At 32.6% G+C, this 15,554-nt stretch overlaps 1 protein-coding gene across 2 annotated transcripts in view; it reads left to right on the top strand.

Moving 5' to 3' along the window:
* LOC107439204 (lysosomal acid phosphatase) overlaps nucleotides 1-13,869 on the top strand; it is a 35,761-nt gene extending 21,892 nt beyond the window's left edge. Inside the window, exons 4-9 of one of the 2 annotated variants that reach the window (XM_016051714.5) lie at nucleotides 175-330; nucleotides 2,221-2,316; nucleotides 6,839-6,928; nucleotides 8,113-8,233; nucleotides 8,318-8,403; nucleotides 13,217-13,869. In XM_016051714.5, the coding sequence (XP_015907200.1) occupies nucleotides 175-330; nucleotides 2,221-2,316; nucleotides 6,839-6,928; nucleotides 8,113-8,233; nucleotides 8,318-8,403; nucleotides 13,217-13,498 (831 nt within the window). In that variant the 3' untranslated portion in view covers nucleotides 13,499-13,869. The remainder of the gene's footprint in view (nucleotides 1-174; nucleotides 331-2,220; nucleotides 2,317-6,838; nucleotides 6,929-8,112; nucleotides 8,234-8,317; nucleotides 8,404-13,216) is intronic. The other variant, XM_071180692.2, reaches the window with a different exon arrangement.
* The last annotated feature ends 1,685 nt before the right edge of the window (nucleotides 13,870-15,554 follow it).

Below are 15,554 nucleotides of genomic sequence, written 5' to 3'. Positions count from 1 at the left end.
GGGGGGGGGACACAAGCGTAAGCAAACAGAGTTCATTATAGTACATATATTTTAGGTGAATAATTTCACCTTTCGTAGAAAAAAAACCTGTTTTATGTCAAGAAGCACGGAGGAATTGGTGAGGAAGCAGGGGGGTTTAGCTACCTAGTTTATAATAATTGATTAATGTTTCAGATCAATGTAATGAGTGCCGTTGATGACCGTTGTATGAATAGTGCAGCCACTAATCTTGCATCGTTCTATTCACCAAAAGATGATTGGATGTTTTACAGTAACGTGCATTGGCAACCCATTCCCATACATTATATGCCTTCAGAAAAAGTAGACAAGGTAATAAGCACTTCATTAAAACTATCTAGTTATGAATACGTATTAACAACAATTTAAGGTATACCACTGCAGCCATTCCCAAATGGGATTCCACGGAACTCTAGGGTTCCATGGAAGTAATAAACGGGTTCCGAGATTTGGGACTTTTTTAAAAAAATTTTAAATCTTTAAATATTTTTAAATTCTTTATTCACTTAATATTTTGGTTGCCTGTACGATATTATACACCAACAACAAATTCGCAATAAGGCTAGATTTGGTTTCAGGACTGTGAATTCAATAAGAAGAAGGAAGAAGAATGCGAATACCCACACCTATGACGTCTGCGCCAGCTGATCGCTTATAAGCAAAATAGCGCGTGAAAGTTGAGCTAAGTTTCTCTATGTAAGTCAGAATGCTAATTAACATAAAGTTAATTTAATACATCGCAGTATCGTACATCGAATTTGTTGAAATATAATTCTTTCTAGTCTACGTCTTTCACTCAATTTAGAATTATTATTTGTTCATGTATTTTATAGTAACCGCGATATAATTTTGTTTTGAGTATCTGGCAACTTCCATGCATAATTAATTTGTTTACGTTCTACATGGCTTCATACAAGTTTTTTTTTTTTAATTAAGTAAGAAATCTATCGTAAAAGAATTGAAATCTTCGTGAAAGAATCTTCGCGTAAGAATAGAGATTGAGTCACTTAAGATAATTGATACTTGGCCTACTCGAAATAGAATGGAAAACAATTGCTAATGTGAACAGATGCCACATTTCAACAACCAATCAGGATCGAGATACCCACACTACGTCACTTGCAGGTATCCCATTGTCAATATAAAACCTAATTTTAACTAATAACTAAGATAGTAACTAAGATTTAACTAATAACTAAGATAATGATGAAACGAGGAAAAATGCTATGCTTCTTATTAAATAAGTCTCTTGTAAGGTAATACTTATATAATTTTCCTTATATACTTTAAAATCGGCTTTCTGTAGAAAGAATGATGATCATTTAGAGTTCCCTAGTCTAAAATAATTGAGAACAGCTATACTACAGCGTTCAACAATTTAGTTTTTTGTTTGTTTTGAAAATGGCCATAATTAAAATTTTAATTTCATTTTTTATAAGCAGGAGTCCTAAAATTGTAAATCTAAAGTAAACTCCAAAAATTTACAAAATATTTTTTTTATGGAAACAAGGGAAAATTTAAGCATAAAAACGACAACAAGATATAATGCATAAATATCAAAAAGAAAATTTTTTTTTTAGATGTATAATATGATAATCTGTGTTTTGAAATAAAATCGTTAAGACATTACAAATATGCAATGAGATGGAACTAAATATATTGTTCAATAGTGATTTTTTAAACCAAAATTTTAAACATTACAAACATTTTAAACCCAACTAAAAATTTACATTCACATGTTGACCTTAGAATTTAAATCAAAACATACCTAACATTATGCAAAATCTACTTGCAAATTTTCAAAGAATTCTAGAATAAAATTTGTTTGTAATGTGTGTAAGCGTTAAGAGATTTTCTGAGAGTCAAAGTTTTTCTGAAAATGAATTTCAAGTATTTTGCATAATGCTATTCTGGTTCGTCTGTCAGCATATGCAAAAACACTAAAGTTTCGATTCTAAAGATTTTCGAACAAAAATTTAAAGAGATTTAAGGAAGCTAATGGACAAAAGTTTAAATATCGGCAATAAAAAAAAAAGAAAAAAAGAATCGAAATATTTACCGGCTTTGCTGATTTTCACTCCGTCTAATTATTACATTAAAACTATTTAGCTATAAATACGCATTAGCAACAAGTTAATTCATTCTTAAATTGTTGTTAACATAAGTAAATCAGCAACATTTTAATGTTTACTTTTATTACAGTATTTAAGTCAAATTTCTGATTGTCCAAAAGCTGCAATGCTAGAAAAGCAATGTATCACCTCCCCAGAAAACAAAGCATTTGATGCGCAACACAAGGTAAGTTATACAGGGTGTTCCGTAAAGACCACCCTTAATGCATATTCTCAGAATCCTTGCTTCAAAAATGAAGGCAAAAAAAAAGTTCACTCATTAGAGGCTGACCAATTACCAATTAGTATAGAGAACAACAGATGTAACTAGCATCAAAACAAGTTTGATTGGAGGTTGAAACTTGAAATTGTTTCTAATTATCATTTTTCAACTCCTCTTTGTTTTATCCCTCAATCAAGCCTGTCTTGTTGTTTATAACTTCCACCTTACTTGACCGTGATTTGACAGATTTCGAAAGCGTTTTTGTTCCTTCGTCGCTTAAATACACTGGTTATCATAAATTAAGGAAAAATCACAAAAATAGCGATAACTCTTTCAAAAGTAAGCCAAACCGTGCAAAATTTGCATATGTTGTCCACTAAGAGTAGCTGAGTAAAATTGCAATATGCAAATTAGTGGCGCTGCACTCGGCTTACGTCATCTGCCTGGAGCATAAAAGTCCAAGTTTGAGAGAAAGCACACAAATTTTACTGTGATTGCGACATTGAAAATCTGAGATAGCCAATTCGTAATAATGACCTCTAGGCATCATTTGCCTGAAGAACTACGATGGAGAGCCATCGGGAGACTAGAGGCAGGGCAGAGTCAATCAGAAGTGGCCAGATGGCTAAATGTGAGTCCATCTGTGGTTCATAGACTTTGGAGGCAATTTCAAACCACAGATTCGGCATCTAGGAGGTTCAGTCAAGGACGGCCAACTGTTACGACCAGTGCCGATGACCGATATTTGACATTAAGTGCACGCAGGAATAGAACCGCTACTCCGACACATCTTAGATCCTCTCTTGCTGCAGCCACCGGAAGGTTGGTGTCAACGTCAACTGTGCGCAGAAGGCTCCACGAAGGTGGTCTGTATGCGAGACGACCAGCCATTTGCGTGCCGCTCACATCACGCCATAGGAGAGACCGTTTGCAGTGGGCCCGACAACATGTCCACTGGACGTCAGATCAATGGAGGCCTGTTCTCTTTACGGATGAGTCCAGGTTTAGTCTAGAAAGTGACAGTAGACGTTATTTGATATGGAGAGAACCTGGGACCCGTTATCATCCATCAAACATCCGTGAAAGAGATGCATACGGAAGAGGCAGTGTCTGTGTTTGGGGAGGCATATCCTTAGGAGGGAGCACATACCTCCATGTCTTTCCAAGGGGAACCGTGAATGCTCAGGTTTATCGAGACAACATCCTTGATGCTTATGTGCGCCCATATGCCGGGGCAATTGGTGATTGCTTCCTGTTACAGGACGATAATGCAAGACCACACAGAGCTCGCATTGTTGATGATTATCTTCAACAGGAAACAATTACTCGCATGGAGTGGCCAGCTCGATCCCCGGACTTGAATCCTATCGAGCACGTTTGGGATGCTCTAGGGAGGCGTGTATCTGCCATCAATCCGCCCCCTCAGACCCTTGCCACGCTTGCAACTGCTTTACAAGAGCAATGGCTCTCACTTCCTATTGAACTGATAGACCGCATAATTGAAAGCATCACACATCGCTGTTTGTGCTGTATTGCTTCTAGAGGCAATCATATTCCATATTAAAGGTACTTTTTCTATTGCAAACTGATACTTCCAATTTGTTTATTTTATACATGTGCTAATTTCTATACTACTATTAATGTCTGATAATTTCTTTTTATGTTGTTTAATACCTTACTATGTGTTGTATATTGTGGGTAAGTTTCATAAAATTCCATGTGTAATTTCTTGAGTTATCGCGATTTTTGTGAATTTTCCTTAATTTATGATAACCAGTGTATTAACCTGTTTGAGGCGGGCGAGTCATATATGCATTCTCAGGGTGTTGATAATCAGGGTAAAAAAAAGATGAAACTGGTAGCCGCACTACTTCTATTGCAGCTTATTTGTGGGCGGGGTAATAATAGTTTGCTTTATTTAATTCACCACTACTTAAGTTTGAATTAAAAATTGTATAGTTACACTTTTAACTCGCAAGGATTGGATGTGTTAAGGCTTGGTTTCTTAGGACAGGACGCCGTCAGCTGGAAATCAGCGTTAACCTCTGATTGGTCCATTTGTGAGTTTGATAGTATACGTCATCGAACGCTCATCTTGAACTACAATTGCCGTTCAACTCAACTGCAGTTGGATTACAGCGTGACGTTAACCACAGAAGCAATGGCGGACAACATCCAACAGCACATTGAAATCAGCCAAGATTTTGATTTTGACATTAAACATAGCTTCTTCATTAAACATAGCAGTCTTCATTTAGCTCAGCTATAATGTGTTTTTTCTTGGACAAAGTCATTATTTGCTCTCTAAAACACTGGTCGACAATAACAAAATCAATGCAAATTCAAAATAAATATTTGTTTACGTTATTAACGCATGCGCAATGAGAGATAATGTCTGCGTTAGACCGACTGCTCACGCTGAGCTAACAAAAAAGTATTTTTTTGGCGTCAGATCTACGTCAACTTTCCGCTGACGCCCAGATAAGGCGCTAGTTCTAAGAAACCAGGTCTTGAGCTAACAAACCAGTATTTTGTTGGCGTCAGCGTGACGTTGACGTCACGCCGACGCCCAGATAAGGCGCTTGTCCTAAGAAACCAGACCTTTAGATTTAAAGTGAAAGCAAATATAAGTCTGTCAAATTAGCTATGCCCAAACTTAAGCTACCGCTTTTTATTTTTTACTGTCCTGATTCCGTGTGACTACATTTATGACTCGCCCGACCCGAAAAGGTTAAGATACGACTCCCAAAGTGAATACTTTTTTGTTTTCATTTTTTTATTAGGATTTTAAAAATACACATTAAGGACTCTCTTTATGAAACACTCTTTCAGGAAGGCGATTTGTAAATAAATGAGGTATCAAATTAAGAGTAAATTAATTTAGATAAGAAGAAAAAATGCATTACGAAATTCATTATCTCTACATGCGTTTGCGCATAAGCACTATAGCAGGGTAGGCACGTAACACTAGAAAAGTGGTGGTAATATTAAGAGGAAAAATTGTAATTTATCATGGTTGAAACTACTAGAATAGCTTAATATCTCTAAATGCGATATGTTACCACTAAATTTCGAAAGCCGTTAATACGCAGGTCCCGCAGTGGACTGATTGTTAAGACACGGTTCCCAGAAAAATCACCGAAGTCAAGCATCACTGGCTGCGGTCAGTGTGTGGGTGACCCACTTGGATCAGTCTGCGTAGGGACAGGGGGTGTGCGCTATTGGTCCTCGTTAAATTGTTCTACCGAAGTACTGTTCTGTTTGTTCGAAGTGCTCGACTTCGCGTGCAGGTCGTCGGGCTACCGAAGCAGGGGTGCCACCCCCTCTGCAGAGGATCAAAATTGTGATGGCTTGTTTTCGGATCTTCCTCAGGGATGTTTCCCAGACCGTCGCCAATAGCCCACTGTGCAGCTATAGTGTGACATAAATGAACTACAACAATCCGCAGACTGTCTGTCTAAATTAATCCTTTAAAGTGCGGAATGAATTTACCTAGTCATGTGCGCATTAAGGGTGCCTGTATCGTTAAAGTTCATCTCTCATTCTACCAATTAATTTGTTGTTTGATCGCATTTGTTGATTTGATTATTTAGGTACTGAAAACTAATATAAATAAATTGTATCATGTTAATATCCTTCGATGTCATAATATTTTAAACCGTTTAATTTTTTGTAATTATATTTTTGAAGTGATTGATGATTGATTCTATCAACTAATGTGTTGATTGTTTGAAGTAATTTGATTGTTTGTATAATGAAAAATAATTAAGTACATCATCATCGCAGTTGACCAGACTTCCCAAGGTGAGCCAATGCCTTCCTGATTAATAAGTACATTGTGTTAATTTAGGTGCACAGAAACGTTGTTGTTCCAGCAGGGTACTTGGTAATGTGTTGCCTACTAGGTAATGAGCAGATTATCTAGGAATTTGCAAATCATCTAAATAATTTGAGAAATGAAACAATTTTTGGTAACTTTAACTGATCAACTGCACATTAGCTAGATAGTCTATAGCATAAATGATTTCTATACTTCTATACTTTTGCTGGAATATATATATATTGTAAAAGAATAAATAATGTGCAAAGAAATTTGTTTAAAATTAATTTTTAATATTTTTTTTATCATTTACAGTTATATAACAAGTTATTAGTAAATATTAACAATGAAAAAATTATATATTGTACAAAATTCTAAGAAATTGTGTCATTATATACATCACTGTTTTTCTAATTGAAATTAAAAGCAGTCAAAATGACTTCCTTAGGCAATCTAGTGTTAAAGTCATAGTTTTTAATTTTTCCAGTTATTTACGAGTCCTGTATAAGTATAAAATTATGGTTTTAATCAATTCAAAAATATTTGTCCCAATAAATCTATTATAAAGTATTGGTTGAATAATTCAGTTTGTAAAGAATGATATAATTATGCTTTCTTATTAGAGTGAACTGTTATTTTAATTTATTTCTCCTATTTGTTATTTAGGAGATGTACGACTATTTAAGTCTTCATAGTGGAAAACCGATTAAAAATTGGTTTCAGCTGACCATGTTTCATGACACTCTACTAGTGGAGGTATGACATTTTTTTGCTTACTTTTTCTCTCTCTCTCTGTTCTACAATCCTATACATGAAAATTTTTCATTTTATTAACTTGCTGCGACGAAAATAATTGATAAAAAAATTTCAATTTCGACATTAGATGATCAAGTTAGCCATCTAAATTCGATGCTATTTATTTTAAAACACGCTTAAGAAATATTAATACTAAAAAAAGATTGCAACTAAAACCTTTATTTAGTCTGGAATACTTTTAAAAAAAAAATCGAAATAATAATAAAAAATAGCCACCAGATAAATTATTATTGATTATTTTGCCGAAAAATTGCGATACTGTTGAAATTTTAGTTTTCCTTTGTTCAATTTAATTTTTTTTATAAGCGAAATGGAAACTTGAAGGTAGAGCTGGAAAATATATCGTGAAAACGTGAAACGTTAATATTTTTTAAACAATCGTATATTGTGAAAGACCAATATTTTTTAAACAAAGTTTTATCGAGAAATATCAAGATATTTAAACAACGGTATATCGTGAAATATCAGTATTTCTTAAACAACGATATATCGTAAAATATATCAATATTTTTTAACTACAATAAATCTTGAAATATCAATATTTTTAAACTAAGGTATATCGTGAATTATCAATATTTTCAAACTGAGGTATATCGTGAAATATCAATATCTTTAAACAACAATATATCGTGAAATATCAATATTTTCAAACAGCTGTAAATCGAGAGATATCAATATTTTTAAAACAAAGGTATATCGACAGGTATCAATAGTTTTTAAACATTAAACAACGGCGTATGTGAAATTGCCATATTTTGTAAACATTCGTGAAATACCAATATTCTTTAAACAAAGCTATAGCGAAATTATAAAACGTAATTACTGATGTACCGTTAATCCCATTAAAAACTAAAAAACGAATATACGATAATGTCACGAGGATGGTCAGTAACGATTATTATCAAAAACGACGATAACTATATCATAACCAACAGTTTCTAAATACGGTATCGAAAGTGTTTTACAAATTCAATCTATATAACGAATATATTGACCTATGTTAAAACAAAATAGTTGAATTAGAATTTATTATGAAATATTCCTAGTTTCTTCCATTACTATGTGTCGATTTATCACGATATCATTGTTAATAATATGTTGCTAATTATGTATTTTTTTAAAAGAAAATACACAACCTAAAGATACCTTCTTGGGTTATACCATACTGGGATGAGATTGAAGATGTTGCAAGCGGTGTATTTTATAGGTTTTATAAAGTTCCTGAAATTCAGTATTTTCGAGGAGGTAACATTGTTCTTTTTTGTGCAAAAATAAGTATGAAGCCTTTTCACAATGTGGCATAGTATTAATTTTATTTCCTTTCCGCAGGTCCATTGCTAGGAATGATTGTTGATAAAATGATAGGAAAAGTTAGCGGTGATTTAGCTGAGCTAAAAGTGCAAGTATATTCAGCTGTAAGTCCCAAATATGGTCATTCAATAATACTTAAAAAATAGTAATTAATTTTTGTGAGCGTATGTGTGCATGTGTTGTTATTATTTCTAATGACACTTGGAGAAACCAAACTTCTCAGCCATTGGCCTTTTTGTGAATTAAGTCAGGAAGGTACGCCTCTCATTTGACAAAAGAGCACCACATAGGTGAAAGTACGTCTTTGCTTAGAACCCCACGGATGGATGGCAGCCCCACTCATTTGTGTCTTCAATTTAAACATAGATCTGAAGGGGAAAGAAATTTTCTCCTGATCCCTGTGCCCATGGCACTATTCAGCGACATAGGACTTTCGATTCCACAGATTTTACGAACATTTTTTACTCGGTGGGTCTGAGCGGGAATCAATGATCGAATCCTGGTCACTCAGGACCGGAGTCTGATTTTCTAACCTTGGGCTACCACTTCGTTGTGCATGTGTTAGAAAAGTCTAAGTGATTTTCAATTTTCTTAATTAAAAAAGAAATAGTAATCGGAATAGAAGCTATAATTTCGTAATTCCAGTTACGGTGTTGTTACGCGTTTCAGTGCTGGTAGTACATAATTATAAAACAGCAAATACTGGTTGTAAGTTAATAGTTAAGTAAGATCAATATTTTAAAAGAAAATTTCTTTAAGATAGTTCAACGCTTAGATATATGCTGGGGATATTTCCGTATCGTGATCTGTCACGGCAACTACAGTCGCCAAGGTGCCAAATAGATTTTAAACTTGCAAATTGAAAAAGAAAAAAAAAACATGTAGATGTTTGCCCGGGGGTGGCTACGAGTTATACGGTTCCTGTTGGTCCATTTCTGCGATGTTTTCTTTCTTTCTTTCCAGTTTTTCTTGGACCGCTGCCTGGTAGCTGCCATGACTTGGCGATTATTCTGCCACAGATAGCGATACGAAAATCTCTCCTTTATGCCAAAACGACATATTTAAAAAAATGATAATTTGCAGTGGTGGTCCCCTGAGCGAATATGAATGGTGTTTTCAACATTGCAAACAACAATCTCAAGCTCTTCATATGCTCTACTTCCGGTTAGAAAGTATACAGCTGCTTACTACAGCTTATTCTGTGAGGCGAAATTTTCAAACAAATAATTTTGTTTTTAATAAAAGAAATAAATTATATAGTTTCTGAGCTTAAATCTGTTGTACTTCATAAGTTATTAATGATATTAAGTATTTCTGGTCAGTTTGAAGTGAAAATTTGTTTTAGTTATTTATCGATGACAAAAAGGTGACATGGTAGCTAGATTTAAAAAGAACTTGGTTTTTTGGCAGTCTCGATTTGGATTCTTTTTACTTGTTTATAACTCAGGGATGAGAGTAGTCAGAAAGTAAAAAAGAGGAAATCCAAGAATATATATATATATATATATATATATATATATATATATATATATATATATATATATATATATATATATATATATATATATATATATATATATATATATATATATATATATATATATATATATATATATATATATATATATATATATATATATATATATATATATATATATATATATATATATATATATATATATATATATATATATATATATATATATATATATATATATATATATATATATATATATATATATATATATATATAAACAAAAATTTGACAACTAAAGTGCGATTTTTAAACTTGTAAACCATGTGATTATAAATCCCGATAAGAGGCTTTTAAATCACGTGAATATGAAACTCTACATCGAATTTAAAAAATGCGAAAATACAAATCATGATGCGTAATTTTTAGATCACGATGCATAATTTTTAAATCGCGCGATATTACAACCGCAAAAACGAATCACGACAATGGATTTTAAGCTCGCGTAGCTACATGGGGTTTTAAAAGCTCGTAAATACAAATCGCGATATTGGTTTCTTAAATCTCGTAAATAAGAATCCCAATGTACAATATTTAAATCGCCTGAATAAGAATCGCAACGTTCAACTTTTAAATCAGATAAATACGGAAATTGATGTTTGATAATAAAATCGCGATTTTAAAAATGCATAAATACAAAACACGATATTAGATTCTTAAATCTCGTAAATACGAGTCATAATGTACGATATTTAAAAAGCGTAAATAAGAATTGCAATGCGCAACTTTTAAATCAGGTAAATACGAAAATCAATGATTGATATTAAAATCGCGTGAATAAAAATCGAGATCTTTGCAGAGTCTGGACTTGGGATTTCTAAAAGGCTTGTTTGTATTTTTTGTTTAGACGTAATAAATAAAATTTTACAAGATTAATTGAATGAGCAAATAAATATTTTCACCGCAAATCAACCTCTATTTTTTTCTCTTTTTTTGTTTGCTTTCACTCCAGAATACAAGAAGCAGCGGCGTCTGAATTATGAAAATACGAGCTATCCCGCCGACGGATAAAAAATACGGAAAATCTTATTTTCTGTGCATGAAATCGGAGAAAATAGCTAATATAAGTGAAAATGTGGAAGGGTTAGCAGCTAGGACGTAGTTTAAATTTTCTGTTTTTCTTTGAAAATCATAAATAAATATAATGATTTTACTTCAACGACCGAATTTTTTTTTAAAAAAAGCGGGATATTTATGTATATATATACGTATATATTAAAAAAAAGCTCGTAGAGAATTGGAGATTTTGATAAACAGACTGAAATTCGAGAGACAAAAGTGAAAAAAATCTCTTCCCTGTATAAAGGTCAACCAGTTTTATCCCAAGGAAATGATTTTTAGAGAAACTTCAGAGGGAGGAATGAGGACTTCAATAATTTCGCTCAGCGGAAAATTAAATTCTTCATAAAATATTTTAACTTGCGCAAAAAAAATTTTCAGCGGAAATTAGCGGAAAAAATGGAAAAATCTGAAAAAAAGCGGAAATCCGCGAATCCGCGGAAGAATCTCATCCCTGATAACTGTTTGTTCTTGTTGCAAGCCGTGAACCATCATACGTTAGTGTTAGCATACTGTTCGGGCAGTGAAATTAAGTTTATTTTACAAATTACCACTTAAGGCCTGGTTTCTTAGGACAGGACGCCGTCAGCTGGAAATCAGTGCTAACCTCTGATTGGTCCATTTGTAAGTTTGATAGTATACGTCATCGAACGCTCATCTTGAACTACAATTGCCGTCCAACTAAACTGCAGTTGGATTACAACGTGACGTTAACCACAGAAGCAATGGCGGACAACATCCAACAGCACATTGAAGTCAGCCAAGATTTTGATTTTGACATTAAACATAGCTTCTTCATTAAACATAGCACTCTTCATTTAGCTCAGCTATAATATGTTTTTTCTTGGACAAAGTCATTATTTGTTCTCCAAAACACTGGTCGACAATAACAAAATCAATACAAATTCAAAATAAATATGTGTTTACGTTATTAACGCATGCGCAATGAGAGATAATGTCTGCGTTGGACCGACTGCTCACGCTGAGCTAACAAAAAAGTATTTTTTTGGCGTCAACGTCCCGCTGACGCCCAGATAAGGCGCTTGTCCTAAGAAACCAGACCTTAAGATTTAAATTTCGAGATTGGTATATTATTGACAGGGTAAGAAGTGTTTTATAACGATCTTTTTTTTTTTAGATGACGATTCTTACGTCTTGAAATGATAGGTCTTTAAATGGCGATTCTTATAACGATTTTTTTCAAACACTAATAATAAATCAGGTAACAAATACACGTACACAAGCAATACTACTCTAGAGAGTCTCAAAACACGATGATGACGTTGAGAGCCAAATGACTTCAAAATGCACCTGAAGCAATAACCCGGAAGTAAAGGGAGTAAGAGCTTGCTGTGTCCCCTACTGCAGAAACGTCATCCATATAGTTTGTCTACGGTAAGAACTATCCCCGCCATTAAGTCTGAGGCCGTCTGCTGCTATGGAAACAAGAATATCGCATTTCAGGGAGGGTAGTTTCTCTTCACTCTAGGGCTAACACAATAGATTGAAGAAAAAGATTCCTGTTCTTTCCCCGATCCGAGCCAAATGCTGTCCTAAACAATGACCCAACCTCTACTTGAAATAGTTATAACTCGTTACCATAGTCACCGCCAAGGGTCCAGACAAATGGCTAGGGGAGTTCTCACTTTTGACAAACTATATGTACATCAGATTTATGTTGTTTAAAATTTGGTGGTTTCTTCGCAGGTAGGTATAAGTAATTGAGAGGATCTATGCTTCACGCTTTTATCCTTTCCCTTGGAAAGGTTCCATGATTGAAATTAATAAATGTTCACTAAAAATATAGCATTCGTAAATGAGATATGAGTCATAGCTAAGTTTTTGAAAAAATGACAATAAAAGTATAACATTAGTCTAAGAATGTGTTAAGCAGGGGCGCCAAGATGGGAGGTCGTTGTAACTTCCCAAAGATTTTCACTATTTGACGAATTTTGCCTAACCATTCGGCATATTCAAGAAATTTCATTTTCTCTCTCTTTCTGTTTTTAGAAAACAGTAATGAAATTAGTCAATATTACACCTTTGCTTAACTTTTTTTGAAATTTTTTTTAAAAATAAGCACATGTATCCATTTATAAATTCTCATGTCTTTCTCAACAAATCTAGTCTTTCGCCATTGAAAAGCCCGTTTTTCAATTACCAGTCAAGTAGATCTTAATTCTGAACAGAAACGATCAGGTTTCATTTTCACCAGAAATTGAGACCGAATATGCCACAAACACTCCTATAATAAGTTTTATTTTATTTTATTAAAACTAATTAGAACTTTCTAATTTGCAATTTTTTTCTTTCTTTTTTTTTAGCATGATTCAACTGTTGCTGTCATTCTAGGATGTCTTAATATGGTGCCAACCAAACTCGTGCCATATGCTGCAACTCTTATATTCGAATTATACAGTGAAAAAGAGAGTGAAAAAGAATTCGTTCGTTTACTGTATCTGAATTCGACTGAACCTGAAACAGCCAATCAACGGCCAAATATTTTAATAATGGATGGTTGTCAAGAGTACTGCCCTCTGGATTACTTCATTAAATTTACTAAAAAATCAATCCCTAAAAATTGGGAAAAAGAATGCCAACTGTAGATCTAAAAAAGTTTCTCAATTGCAAACTCTCTTTAATTTTAGTAAAAAATTATAGATTGACATTCGCATTGTGGATTTGGAAGCAAGGATTGACTTTGGTGAACTTGGGCGAAGGTCCTGAACTTTAGTTTAGTATTGTGAAATACTTTACTTACTTCAGAAATGTACTTTATAATGATTACTTACTTTAGAATGATACTTTAGAAATGTACTTTTTTTAATTTTATGAGTCAAAAACTCTTAAATTTAAAAAAGTCACGCTTTTTCAACTAAATCTTACCGTTTCACGTATCCTCATTGAACAAAAAAATCACATGATTCCCATCTTCAATCAACAAAATCACATCTTTAATAAACAAAAAAGATTCAAATGTTAGTCTGTTTCTCTACATATCAAAAGAGTTAAATGTCTAATCATCGCATCAATGTATTCTCATTAAACAGATAAATCACATGATTAGGTCCTCAATAAACGAAAAAGATCCAGATTTCTTTGGCTATCATCAGCATAAAATTACAATGATATTTACTTGTGAATAACTTATTTATCCCCCATTTAAAATATTATTACATTATTCTCTGTTATTACTATTATTTCAGTATTTAATTATTCAAAATTCAATGTTCGAAAATAAAAGTGTAGTTTCTTTATTATTAATTAATCACATAATATTCCCTATTACTCAACATATCATGATAAAAAAAAACTTATTTACCGTTTTGCAATTATTAAACGGTAAATATGTTATATTTCGTTTTTAATAAATTATTAATGTTCTAATTATTTTCAGGAGACGACGGTATGCTATTGAAATAACTAAAATTCTAAAGCAATGGTACGAATAAACTTTTCGCACGATTGCTAAATTCGAATAAAATTGATCGGCAAAAATTGTTAAGCGAGTTTCTTTAAAATCAAATATTAAATAAGAATTTAAAAGGAAAGCTTGTGAATGAAGTTTTAATGACAACCATTTCCAAGCTATTAGGTTTAAATTTTATTCCAACAAAATAATTTGTATTAATACAATAAAAAAGCTTTGAATCTTTTAATTAAACAATTTTTTATTGTCATGTAATAATCTCTTTATTATCAATAAGCAAATATAATTTCGGTTTGTGGTGACCGAAGTCAATTAATTTGTTATTAAAAATAAAAACGGTAGTACCAGAAAGAATTGGATAGCAATTGTTTGATATGCTCTTAGTGCCGCAGTTCCCAATTGTTTTCGGCTACGGAACCCTAAATAATCAACCTTATTTCGACGGAACCCCAACTTTCTAAATAGATTTTAAGGTAATTGTGAACGTTGTAACCTATAAGAGACTATATTTGAAAAATGAAGATTTTCCATCTTTTTTATCATTAATTATCTTAAATTAGGTTTTAGGTCCGACAGAAATTTGCAGTGCTTGTGCTATATCTAATCTAGTTACGACTTTGTGTCAGATCATAGGCTGAAAATGATTAAAATAAGCTGAATTATGGTTAACTTCGAAGTAAAAACTTAAAAGAAGTGACATAAACTTTTGGAAATGGTTATTATTGAAACTTATTTCTTTATTAAATAATTTAATTATTTTGATTGAAAAGCGCGATGGGAAATACAAATGAAGTATTTTATAAATGCTTACTTTTTCGTAATTTGTCCAATAAATTGTTTTTAGACATATATTTTCCATTAAAAAACGGCCATTTCTATTTTATTGGCCTCTTACTTGAAATAATTTCATAAAAACAATTGCAAGATTAAATAAATTATAGTTCGGATCTGAATATAATTACAACTTTCAAAACTCATTATACTGGTAAAACGTTAACTTCCAGAACTTCTTTAACTCTTCCGCAGAACACCATTTGGAACCTCTGCTCTAGTGAAACCTACTGAAATTCTATAAATAAGAATTTATATTTTATCGATTTATTTATTTGTATTGTTATTATCGTTATTATTCTTTTGTGCATTTCAGAGAATTATGGAACAAAAATTCAATCGCAGTTATTACAGAGCTTTTGTCAATCTAATTATGTTAAAAATAAATCTCAATGTAAGTT

This window comes from Parasteatoda tepidariorum, chromosome 8 (genome assembly GCF_982258835.1).
Source record: "Parasteatoda tepidariorum strain Cologne lab strain chromosome 8, Ptep-v5.0, whole genome shotgun sequence".
Taxonomy (NCBI): Eukaryota; Metazoa; Arthropoda; class Arachnida; order Araneae; family Theridiidae; genus Parasteatoda; species Parasteatoda tepidariorum.
This window is presented reverse-complemented; position numbering and strand designations above follow the sequence as displayed.